Genomic DNA, 12,102 nt, shown 5'->3' on the forward strand with positions numbered 1-12,102 from the left:
TCAGTTCAGTAAATATGAACAGGCCCTTAATCTTTTTTATACTTCGTATATGAACATTATCCTTAAAAGATGGTTCGCAATTAAACGAACTGAAATTTTTATAAAAAATAATCCATATATACAGTGTTATGATAAACCATTAAGTTATAGTCTTATAGAGATAATTTTCTATCATTATAGCAATTATCTCTATATCTTGTTTTTTTGATAAAATAAAAAAAAAAAATTCAAATTCATAATAGTATTATGTTATTATAAGTACATTGTTTACAGAAGAGAAAAAGGAGAAAGTTCTAGAAATAAATTTAGGAATGACCCATTATTCAAGCATTATTAGTAGAGAATGAGTCAATAAAAAAAGGAAAATTTCACATTTACTACCACTGAAAGCAGCATGTTTCACATTTGCTACCCATCAAAAATTTTATTTTATTATACTACCACTCAAACACACAAACTTTCATAATAACTACCACCTGGGTTTAGCCGTTACTGTTTCTGTCAAGTGGGGTCCACTCCAACGGCTACTCCTCAATTACCCCCATTTAAATGCGATTGTTCTTGGTTGATTTCATTGTGATGGTTGTGGTTTCAATTGGAGTAAATTAAATCACAAAATCATCAAATTAAAACTCAAATTTCTTACAACAACTAAGTGCGAATTCAGTGAGTGTGGGTAATTGGTGATTGTTTGGCCAAAGTAGGCGGAAATTGCGAAGGTCGAAAAGGTGAGTTCTCTTAATAAATCGAACAATTTCAGCAAGTTTTATTCAATTATTTGTGTAATTAGCATGGTTATATGTATGTAGGAATGTTTATTTGGATTTAATTGAATGGAGGTGTTTGTTAATTGCAATAATTTTCTGGAAAACGAATTAGGGTTCTTTAGTGTAATCTAAATTTGGGGGTTTTTTGATGGGTGTGCAAATCATGAAATTGAAAGTGTTGGTGGGTGAAACAAGTATGAAAAGTTGTAATGCATCGTGGTTTTTGTGTATTTTGCAGTGAAAAATGGCAGCTTTGGTTAGGTGTTCACCTTCAAAATACAAGAAGTGTGATTGTGGCATACCAATGGCTAGGCTAACTTCATGGACTAAAGAGAATCCTGGGAGGAAGTTTTTGACATGCAAGTTCTATGATCCCAAAACTGAGACTAGGGGCTGCAAGAGCTTTGAGTGGGTGGACGAAGATGATGGGACAGATTGGCAAAGGGATGTGATTAATCAATTGATCCTCGACAAAAAACTCATGAAGGGTGAGATAAGCTCACTGAAAACTGAAGTGGAGGATCTTAATGGGCAGAGGAGGTGCCTCCTCAATGAGATTGACAACCTCAAGCTGAAGTGTAGAGCTCTTAATGGTGACAGGAAGAGGTACAGCAATGAAGGGAAGCAGAGCAATAACTGGTTTGGGTGTGTACCTGTAGGTGTTGTGTTTTGTTTTGTTTTGATGATGCTAGGGCTGTTAGTTGTGGTTAAAGTAGCTTAGGTTAGTGTAGGGGGAGGGAGTAGAAGTTTTCAAGCTGATATAAAGTTTTTTGAAGTTAGTGGGTGTTTGTTTGTATTTCAAGAAGCTTGATGTTGTAAGCTAGTACTTAAGTCTGCTGTAATGAAGTGGACAGTATGCATATGTAACAATTTCAAGCATGAATGAAAAGTGGACAATTTATGTCTAATTAAACAACTGTTTTGATCATTGCAAATTCAGTCACAGGAATTGTTTGACAAGAACTTAGATTTAAAAAAAAAAAAAACATAAGCTTAAAAAAAAAAAAAAAAAAACAAGTCCTTCCAAACCAAGCTGTTACAGAACCTTAAAGTGATACATTTTCAAAATAGAATTCAATGAAACCAAAGTCAAGGTTTTACAAAAGGCAGCTAGACATCTTTTTCAAACACATGGCTTCTTTCCCTTAGACTTGGACCTTGTTGTGGTTGTTGATGCCTGAGTATTTTGGCTGCAAGTTACAGGCTGTGAGCTTTGAGCCTGCTGTGAACTTTGAGCTTGCTTCTTCTGCTGCTCTTGGGGGAATTTCTTGTTACCAATGCTGTTTGGTCCTGCAGTTGCCCCTTTCTGTAAATGAACACACACAAACACATAAGCCAAAAAAATGACAGACTTCACTATTTGACAACTGTAAGTTACAGGACATGTAGCTTACATTTGCAGCAGCCTTCATTGCTTTCTTTCTCCTCTGTTCTTGCAGCCATGGGGTGTTGAGGACTGGCTTGGTTGACAGCATTGGCTCAGCCTCTTTTGGAGCTTCAGCTTTTGGTCCAGCTTTACAACTTTTGGTATAATGACCAAAGATGCCACAGTTTCTGCATCTTTTTTGAAACTTAGGGCCCTTTGGTTGTTGGTTGTTGCTGCCTGAGGCTCCTTCTCCCTTCTCCAGCTTCCTTTTTTTGGATTTTGGTCTCCCTGGCATGACTCTTACTGCAGGTGGGAGTGGTGGTCTCATGTCAATCTTCTCCCAATGCTTGGGCCTGGCATAGGGTTGATTGCATGTTGATATGCTTGAATGTATGTTGCCCTACTGTAGTATGCATCAACATAGTCATCTGGATCCACCCTTTTGTCAAGAATACAAGCATATGCATGTACACATGGTATCCCTGTCAACTGCCAGTGATAACAAGTACATGACTTCATTTTGAGATCAACCACCACTTTATCCCCATTCAAGTCTACCTCATAGTTGTCCCCCCTTGACAACTGGACAATACAGTACCTGGCAGCCCTCTCAATCCTCCCAAAAACCTTGGAAACATAAGGCATGTTCTTCCCTTCCATTTTTTAAACTCCCTCCCACTTCTCACAATTCATTTTCATCATGTAACACCTCATCCACTCCATCTGAGTTAGTATGGGTTTGTCTCTTGCATCCTTTATAATTGCATTGAAAGTCTCACAAAGATTATTTAAGAGCATGTTAGACTTACACCAATCTGAAAATGCATGTCTTGACCAGTGTGATGGGTTGATATTAGCTAAGTACTCATATGCATCTTCTGACAGGAACTTAATAGACTCCATTGCAACCTCAAAGTCAAACTACAGCAATACACATAGACTAACATAAGTGAATTATTCACACTGGCTGCAACTAAAAAACACACACACCCCAATACCAAAACATACACACTACCAAAATGGGTGAGCTTTGGAGACACACACACATACTGCAGACTTAATGCAAACCAGAACATACCTAATGCAGCAATACACCAGACTAAATGAACCAAACTTAAAAACATAACACATATGTATACCATAAAAGAACAGGACACATATCATCACTAATGCTAAGCATGAATATCATATCACTAATGCTATCCAAACTTAAGAACAGGACAACTAACAAGATCAATGAAAATAATACAAATCTGAAATGACCAGAACACATATCATCACTTATCCTTACCAGAGTTGTTGCCCTTGCTGCATTCCAAAATAGTTCCTTGAAGGTGGATCCAGTGAATTGCAGCTTAAAATTAGCCCAAATATGCCTGACACAAAATCTCTTCTCAGCATTTGGGACTAATTCTTCAAAGGCTTCAAGCAATCCCTGCAATTTGAAGTCATACACACATAATAATTAGACTAATAATAACTGAAGCATACTTATAAACATTGGAAATAAAGAAAGTAGACAGATAAGGACAAACCTTTTGTCTATCACTCATGAAGGTTAGACCCAACCCTTCACTGCAATCTCCAAGATCATGTTGAAGACACTGTATGAACCATGCCCAAGTCTCCTTGTTCTCTACCTCTACTGTTGCCCAGGCAAAAGGGGATATTTGGTTATTCCCATCCTTCCCAACTGCCACAAGGATTTGACCAGGGTAGGCCCCTTTCAAATGACACCCATCCAAGCCTATAAGAGGCCTGCAACCTCTATTAAAACCCCACTTCAATGCTGCCAAACATATGTACATCCTCAAAAAAATAGGAGGTTCTGGTCTATCTGCTCCTTGTACCACAACATAAACCCCACTCTCTAGATTGTACTTCAGCACTGTCTTGCCATAATCCCAAACCCTTGCATATTGCTCTGCTGAAGAGGCATAAATCATGAACTTTGCCCTGGCTCTTGCTAGCCAAGCCAATGAATATCCAATTTGAATACCCAAATCACTCAAAACCCTTGCTCTAAAGGTCTTAATTTTCCATGTGGGATTGCTCCTCCACTCCTCAACATACCTTTCAGCCAAATATTCTGCTGAAATCATTGCATTCACCCTAGTTCTCATACACTTATGCTCTAACCTCACTTCCCTGATTTGCCAAGCACAGCTGTTATAAATTCTTCTGGCAGACACCTTGAACTCACACCTCTTCACTTCATCACCACAGTTGCATTGTGGCAAGCAACTTCTCTTTGAATTCCAAACACAGTTGCATCTTTTTCTACAAAATATGGTGATCCTTTTCCCACCATTATGCAGGTAATAAAACTCATACCTGTTTTCAACAGCATGGATTCTTAGTGCCCTTCTGAGCACATTGCTGTTGCTAAAACACTGCCTTTCTAGCAGAACCACTGGCTTCTTAAAGTCAGTGTCCTCCCTAAACCATGGACAGGACTCTTCTTCCTCATCTGACCCATGTGCACTCCTTAATTCATCTGACTCACTTCCCTCAACCTGCAGCTCTAGATTTTTACACCCAATGTTTTGTCCAAGCTGCAGTACCTTCTGCTCTCTCACCTGAATTTCTTTCTTGGAACTTTCCCTAGATGCCACAATCTGTAAAGACTTCTGAACCTCACCTAACAAGCTCTTTCTTGTCTGGACATGCCACTTGTCTTCTTCCTCATCACTACTTTCCAACTCCTCTTCCCATGCCTTCCAATCAATATCTAACTCACTTTGCTCTGAAGATGATGACCCAGATTCTGATCCAGAATCGGCCTCTTTGAACAACCTTTTTGTACACTTTTTCCTCAACTGCCTCTTCTCTTCAACCTTCCCTGCTTCACTTGCCTCAGCAGCTACACCCTTGCCCTTCTCTATAACAGCTACTTCCTTCTCCTTATCACCACTCTCACTATCCCCCTTCCCACAATCCTTAAGTAACCTAGGGCTTCTCCTACACACAGGTTGAATTGCTTTCCTAGGTTGTAGTTTAGATCTAGGATGAGAAACTAAAGGAAGCTTACTGTCAACTGTAACTGCCTTACTCTCACCTGTATGTGGCTTAAATTCAGCAAGCTTTAACTTCCTAGGGCTCCTCCTAGTTACTTGGGCTTTCACTTTTGTTGGGATGTTTGTAGATGCTGCCTTAGCTTGTACATTACTGAGGTTTCTTTTTTGAGATGGTAAGGGCTGAGATTGGTGTGAATGAGAAGGCTGGGATCCATTATCATTTGGATTTGGGTCACTTGGATAAGAATTGGGTGGGTGGGATCCAGATGCAGTTGGGTTGGAAGGAGATGGGTTTGACACACTAACACTAGTGGGGTGATACCTGTCCCACTCTTGTAACCCCACAGTTTGAAATAACTCCACATGCCCTTCACTATGCTTAGACTCTAAAAAGGCCCTAACATCATCATCATTATCAATCCTCCTCTTCCCATTTACCCAAGTCTTTCCTGCCTCCTTATACCACAAACTGTATATGTGAAGAACCTCCCAACCTATGTCTCTAAACCCCTCACTACATAGGTACCTCAAGTAGCTAACACTCCTCACAAAACTCACTGGAACATTATTCTTCCAATAAACAAACCCACCTTCATACACCAAATATGGCGTCCCCCTTCTTTGCTTTTCAACAAACCCTCCAAATAACCTAAGCTTAATGTCAATTGTTTCCTCAACATCCATATTTATCTACAAATAAAGCAAGTAAAAATTCAATTATAAAACCAACCATTACACAGCACAAACTGACAATTGTCAATAGTAACAGCATAAAACACACATGCACACCCAAATATGCTTATTTAATTGCACAATTAGTGAATTTTTAAAGTTAAGCGCAATAATCTAGGGTTTAGTAACAAATCAATTTTGTCTAAATTACCCACATTAACAGCACTAAATTCCAAATTCACCACCATTGCAGCTTTGTTGGACCACTAAAAGTACAAAAACGAGTTCTTACCTGTCAATTGCAGTCACAAGATTCTCCAAGCTTCCACTTCAGCAATGAAGATGACGAAGCTTCCAGTTAGACCTCCTCCTTCAATAAGCTGCTTCCACGCAATCTTACCCTAGATCTGAGGATAAGTTAGACAGAGAAAGAAATTGACCAAGTGAAATAGAGAGAAAGAAGAATCGAAAAAAATAAGGGAAATTTTTTTTTTCAAATATGGTCAATTATGGAGGTTGAGAAAAATTAATGGGGGAAGAGAGAGAATGGGAGGAAGGAGTTACGGGGAGAGAGAGGGAGTTAGATAGAGTTAGTTAAGTCAGTGGGACCCACTTAACGATTCTTTGACAGAATCTGTTAAGTGGTAGTTATTATGAAAGTTTGTGTGTTTGAGTGGTAGTATAATAAAATAAAATTTTTGATGGGTAGCAAATGTGAAACATGCTGCTTTCAGTGGTAGTAAATGTGAAATTTTTCCATAAAAAAACCTTTAGAAAGCTGATGAGTTGAGGGTAGAATTACACGGTTTTTCTTGTCTTTTAAAACCGAGTTTTTCAAAAACTTATAACTAAAAACAAAAATAACAAAGTCTTAATTATTGATTAAACACACCCTAAAAACATTTTCACAAGTGCAAGCTTTATTAAATTTTATTCCTGCCTTTCTTTTTTATGAAACTTATCACCCACAAAAAATATGGAGACAATTACCATTACTGCACACATGAAATGGTTCAATGGTCACTTACGATGAAGATAAGAAAGCAGAAAAAAAAGGATGGATTTGAACCTGTAGCCAAGCCAAGGTGAAAAAACTTGCTTGTTGAAATTGAAATCAAGAAATACCGAGGGAAGCCTCTACGGCTACCTTGTAACAGCATAAGGGGGAAGAAGTAGACCTTTCTTCTGATCAATCAAGTGCCCTTCCCTCCGATAGTCTTTCACTTTTTTGGGCTATGGATCGCAGAGGTACCTCTGGCCGAGGATGAGGACATCTCACTTTTTCCAATGACTACTAGGAACAGACAAATAAAAAATTTCCTCCATTGGGCATTGTCTCATTGATAGCAGCCACGGAAGATTCAAGGACCGCATCATCTCAGGCATGGGTTCCTCCCCAGCCGTTTTAGAATGTGTCGTTCATCCTTACTTGTTCAGTGCCAATTATGTTATGTATTAAAAAAAAAAAAATGCGCTTATAATATACGGAGTACTCCATATAAGAAATCAAGAGTACGGAGTAATAATTAAAGGTCACAGACTCCCAATCATCAATAGGAAAATATATTCTTTTTTTTTTTTTTGTTTTGAGAAACCAATTTAATTCCAATTTAAATCGCAATTGTATGCTTAACTGATCATAAAGATAACCAAGATCAATTTGTTACAGATGATGAAAATACTAAAAAGTCGGTAGGATCTTAATCTGAGCTCAAACCAAAATCATTCCTCATTTGCAACTTCATTAAAATGATTAGCTAACATCCTTCGTTCCAACAAAAACAATGAAATCCCTAAGCAACTCATGGGCCAAAAAGAGTAAAGGAATAAGCTAACTACATCTAAAGCAATGGGTAAAGAGGTTGCGAAACATGATCCTAATATACATATATAGAAGAGCTTTGTAATAGCATTGGGAAGACGTAGAACTAACGGAAAGGCAACATAAGCATCTCCGGACGATTATGCTGCAAACGGGTGCTTGCGGTTCTTTGATTTTCTGAGTGATTGACAGAAGGACAAGAATGGTCCCTTTAGTTCATCAGACAGGGGAAACGCCAAAGGAGGAACTGCAGTCGGGCAACTATGGTTTTCTTGGGATTTGTAGGGTTGTGCCAAAGCTGATTGCTTTTTGTTTAAGAATTCCATGGCGAAGGCAAATCCACCAAAATAAACGCAGCTCTGCAAGAGAGCACCAGGAGCACCTGGCACAGAAAACAAAATGATGCAAATCAATGATTGTAACTTTTGCAAGTCTAATTCTAAGCTGTATATTGCACACAAATCTTTGAAGTACTATCCTAGTTAAGAGCAGCTATATCAGTATTCAGTCCCACATATAAACATTTGTTATAGTATTAGCAAGTTTTTCCTTGCTAATTTTCCTCTTGAGTTAGGCTTAACCCCCACCCAACCCACTTTATCCTCTCCTCCTTAAACCTTCGTTCAAAAAGTACTATTAACTTAATTGAAGAATGAAGTATGATTCAGATGGAAACATTAAACATAATGCCCTTTTCTGGAGCATAATTTAATCATTTACTATCCCATTTGGCCTATAGGTAACAAACATAGTACTCCGTAGCATTTATATGGCAGTCTAACAAATGAAAGTGGTAAAAGATATCAGGCTTGGTAGCTAACAAACATGATGATATCTTATAACTGAACATGAGATGGTAGAGAACATCTGCCGGAAGAAATTAAAAAGGAAGTATAAAACTACCTAGCCTCCATAGAGTAACTAGAGCATTAATGAGCAACCCATTAACAGCCAACTCATCTAGAAGCACAGGACATACATGCAACCAAATACAATCATTTATAATACAGGCATACAAGCTAAATCACTCCACATTCAAAGCAAGGGGTAATTTATACTACGAACCTGGATAAGTTAGAGCAAGACCAGTGCAGCAGCCAGCAACTCCTGCATTTATGACTTCAAAACAGAGGTAAACAAGTCAATATGTATGTTAGGAACATTACTACAACACAGGTAAAATAAGGAAAGGACTAACAATATTCAAGATTACCATCATCCTTCTTTCTTAGCCTCCTTAACATGCATACCACCAAACTATGAATCCCAGAGAGTACTGCAAATGTCTTTTGAAAAGAAAAGATGGAGCAAATGGCTCAATAAGGACATTAAAAAAATAATTATTTGGTAGAAATTAGAGAGTACGGAGAAAGGACTAATTTATAAGTATTACTCCCTCTGTCCCATAAAAAAGGGTCCTAGTTCATTTTTCACAATACTAAGAAGCATTAAAAATGGATCACAATACTAAGGAATATTTATTTTTTCAAAGAACGAGAAGCATAACAATGGACAAACCTAATTAAAACACACACACACAAACAAAAAAAAAATCTGGGACAGGAAGGCATCAGGAATTAAGTCAGACCTTGGCATTAGAAGCTGCATTTGCAAAAGAGCCCTTAAAGCCTTGCTTCTTGAACAATCCAACACCTGTAATAAATACCAGTAGCAATCAATTTCACATTCAACAAAGATCAAATCCTCAAAGACCAAACATCAATACATATGGAGAAACACACAAAAGAAAAGACACTTCATAAAATATTATCAAGATAGATGGTTTCCAACAAGAGAAAGAACATAGCAGTCTCCCTATGCAAAGAAGGCACAGTTAGATCTAATTGGTAAAAATATCACTATAAAAAATCCAATACAATTCAAAAGCCATCCGTAGGAGTTGGGGTACATAAAGATACCTACAAATCCACAATCCACATGTGCAAGCTAAAATTTGAAATTGTAGGAACATTCCACAGAGAAAGAAAGAAAAAAAACACCTTAATTTTTCAACAGTTCTAGCAAAAGAAAATTATATTTATGTGTTAAACCTCCCAAAGGACAATAAAGGTTCTTATAAAAAAAGCATTTTATGCCTGACACTATTTTCAATCTGATCCATGAAAATTAAACAACCTCAAAAAGTCTAAATGTGATGGAGTTATGTCCTGCAAAATCCCAAATTCCACCCTTGGAATCTCACATCTCCATAATAATGAGCACAGCAACCTTTAAGAGAAAAATATGGAAAATACCACATTACACCCCGTAGTTCTTCAGCCATTAAATGGTATGGAGTTAGCACATTTGAGTACTTTATCATCTCTAAACATAGTAACTTGTGTCATGCATAATTAATCAGGGGACATAGTTGAGCTCCAGATATTGGCTATGGGTTTCCAGAGGCTTCATATATTCTTTTCTAAAATGACTAATTTTCTTACATAGGATGATGGGGGAAAATTTTCTTATATACTACCTCTGTTTCACATTTTTTGCAACTTTGAAGGGTACAAGGACTCCTAAGCGAAATTTGTTTGTGAGTGTAAGATAGAGAGAGAGAAATAGAAATGCATGTGATGAGGAGAGTGATAAAGAGAAATGACAACCTAAAAAGGAAAAAAAATATTAGTTGCAAATAATGTGTAACATTCATTTTTGGCAAAAGTTGTAAAAAATATGAAACGGAGGTAGTAGAAAATTTTATCAAAACACAAAAACAGAAAAGTTAACGTAAACATTGAAAAGTATAATCAAAGTGATCTAGAGGAGTACGATACGAAATTCAGCCTCTCAATCTCTAGCTTCCTGTTTAGCAGCTTTAGCCTCCGTACCATCAACATTAAACGACCACTACTCTACATTTGGTAAGTGACAGGCAGAGCAATAAATGAAGAGACAATCGGAGCCAAAAGTGAAATCTAATTTGTGTAATACAAGCATTCTCTACTCATTCTCTTGCATCTTATATTGTCAAGTTATATTAGATCACTAATACAATTTGGAATAGTGCATATGTGACATTCCCAGTACCTATATACACTCTTTACTAAAGCACACAAAAGAACTTCCCCGTTGTGTCTGTCTTTGCAGCAGTCTCTCACCGCATCCTCCACCTCTCAAAAAAAAAAAAAAAAAGGCTGCTTATTAAGAGTTCTAATTTAAACTATATCAAGAAAGGTCATGGGTAGACATTAACTCCATGAACTTTTGGTCCATTAGAAAGACCCACAATACCCATAACTTATAAGTGCGTATCCTAGAGATATATCATTAGAATAATACCCTTGCGAAGCACTTATAACAGCCAAAGCATAGCCACCTTTAGATTCAACCATGAACAAAACCATGCTTACTTTTTATCTCAGCTAATCCTACAATATCCCTAATTTCAATAATGGTTTCTTTCTACTTTATTATATATATATACATAATTACTATCGCTGCAAGTCTAAGAAAAAGTCCAATAATATTAGCATTACTGGACAACTCTCAGACCTTTTGAAGATTCAAATAAGGTCAAAACTACAGTCATAGTAATCAAAAAAGCATCCATTGGAGAACTTCTCGAACAACAAACCAATTGACAATTCTATAACATACATAGAATATATAATTACTCCCTCCACTAGAAGTTTTTTACAATCACCATCAAACTTTCAGAGACGAAGGGAGTTATACTTAATACCACGACAAGGTTAACTCCAATGTCCTCAGCAGCAACTACAATATCGCCAATATCTCGGTTTCGAAGTGGTAGATAAGGAACTTCGGAATCTCTACGAAAGTTCGAAATTTTGATTCTCAATCCCAAAAAGGTCTATTTTCATTATACCCTTCCATTCAAAAACGCAACAACCATTTTATAAAATTCTTAGTACTGACTGCAGTTACATTACATGAGCCCAATTTGATTTATTCCATTATAATCTAAAGCTAAATGACAATAAATTCTCAAAAATTCTCTGCAATTCCATAAAAATATTTACATCATCCACAACAAACAATATTACAAACAAAAAAATCATCGAAAAAGGAAAAAGTCATATTCAATTACAAATATCCATTCACAATTTCACGAGAAACATTCTTAATTCCACATAAAAAGCTAAAATTACAACATAATACTTCAAAATTACTCACAATTTCTTCAAATTAAAAACAAAATCAACAAAATAAGAAGAGAGAGAAAGATTACCATATCCAAAAACAGCGCCCATTCCAGCACCACCAGCAGCATCACCGGCGAACTTGACGAGGCAAATCAATGGAGAAGCAGGAATACCATTGATAGCTAAAGCATTATTAGGAGAAGAATTAGGGTTAGGGTTTTCATCGTTTCCAAACTCAGAATCGGTGTTGTTAATGTCAGTATTATTTGGAGCTTCTTCCGCCATCGCCGTATTTTCTCTCTCCTCTTTTTTCAGTTGTTTTTTTTTTCTCTCTCTAATTTTTCTA

At 37.0% G+C, this 12,102-nt stretch overlaps 1 protein-coding gene across 1 annotated transcript; it reads right to left on the minus strand.

Annotated features, from left to right (window-relative positions):
• Window positions 1-7,528: 7,528 nt before the first annotated feature.
• On the minus strand, window positions 7,529-12,102 carry LOC145576954 (mitochondrial import inner membrane translocase subunit TIM22-3-like). Its single transcript, XM_081634655.1, has 5 exons — window positions 11,843-12,102; window positions 9,233-9,297; window positions 8,858-8,930; window positions 8,710-8,763; window positions 7,529-8,026 (listed from the first exon to the last, which is right to left on the minus strand). Exons 1-5 carry the CDS (start codon window positions 12,039-12,041, stop codon window positions 7,785-7,787), a joined length of 633 nt encoding a protein of 210 aa, XP_081490781.1. The 5' UTR covers window positions 12,042-12,102; the 3' UTR covers window positions 7,529-7,784.

This window comes from Chenopodium album, chromosome 13 (assembly GCF_948465745.1).
Source record: "Chenopodium album chromosome 13, dcCheAlbu1.1, whole genome shotgun sequence".
Taxonomy (NCBI): domain Eukaryota; kingdom Viridiplantae; phylum Streptophyta; class Magnoliopsida; order Caryophyllales; family Amaranthaceae; genus Chenopodium; species Chenopodium album.

Excerpts from the sequence above, each read along its gene's own strand:
- LOC145576954 (XM_081634655.1), bottom strand. The coding sequence starts at position 12,041 with ATGGCGGAAGAAGCTCCAAATAATACTGACATTAACAACACCGATTCT. Across the intron at positions 8,931-9,232 it reads ATGCAGCTTCTAATGCCAAG|ACATTTGCAGTACTCTCTGG; the intron begins GTCTGACTTAAT and ends TCTTTTCAAAAG. Across the intron at positions 8,764-8,857 it reads GCTAAGAAAGAAGGATGATG|TCATAAATGCAGGAGTTGCT; the intron begins GTAATCTTGAAT and ends TCTGTTTTGAAG.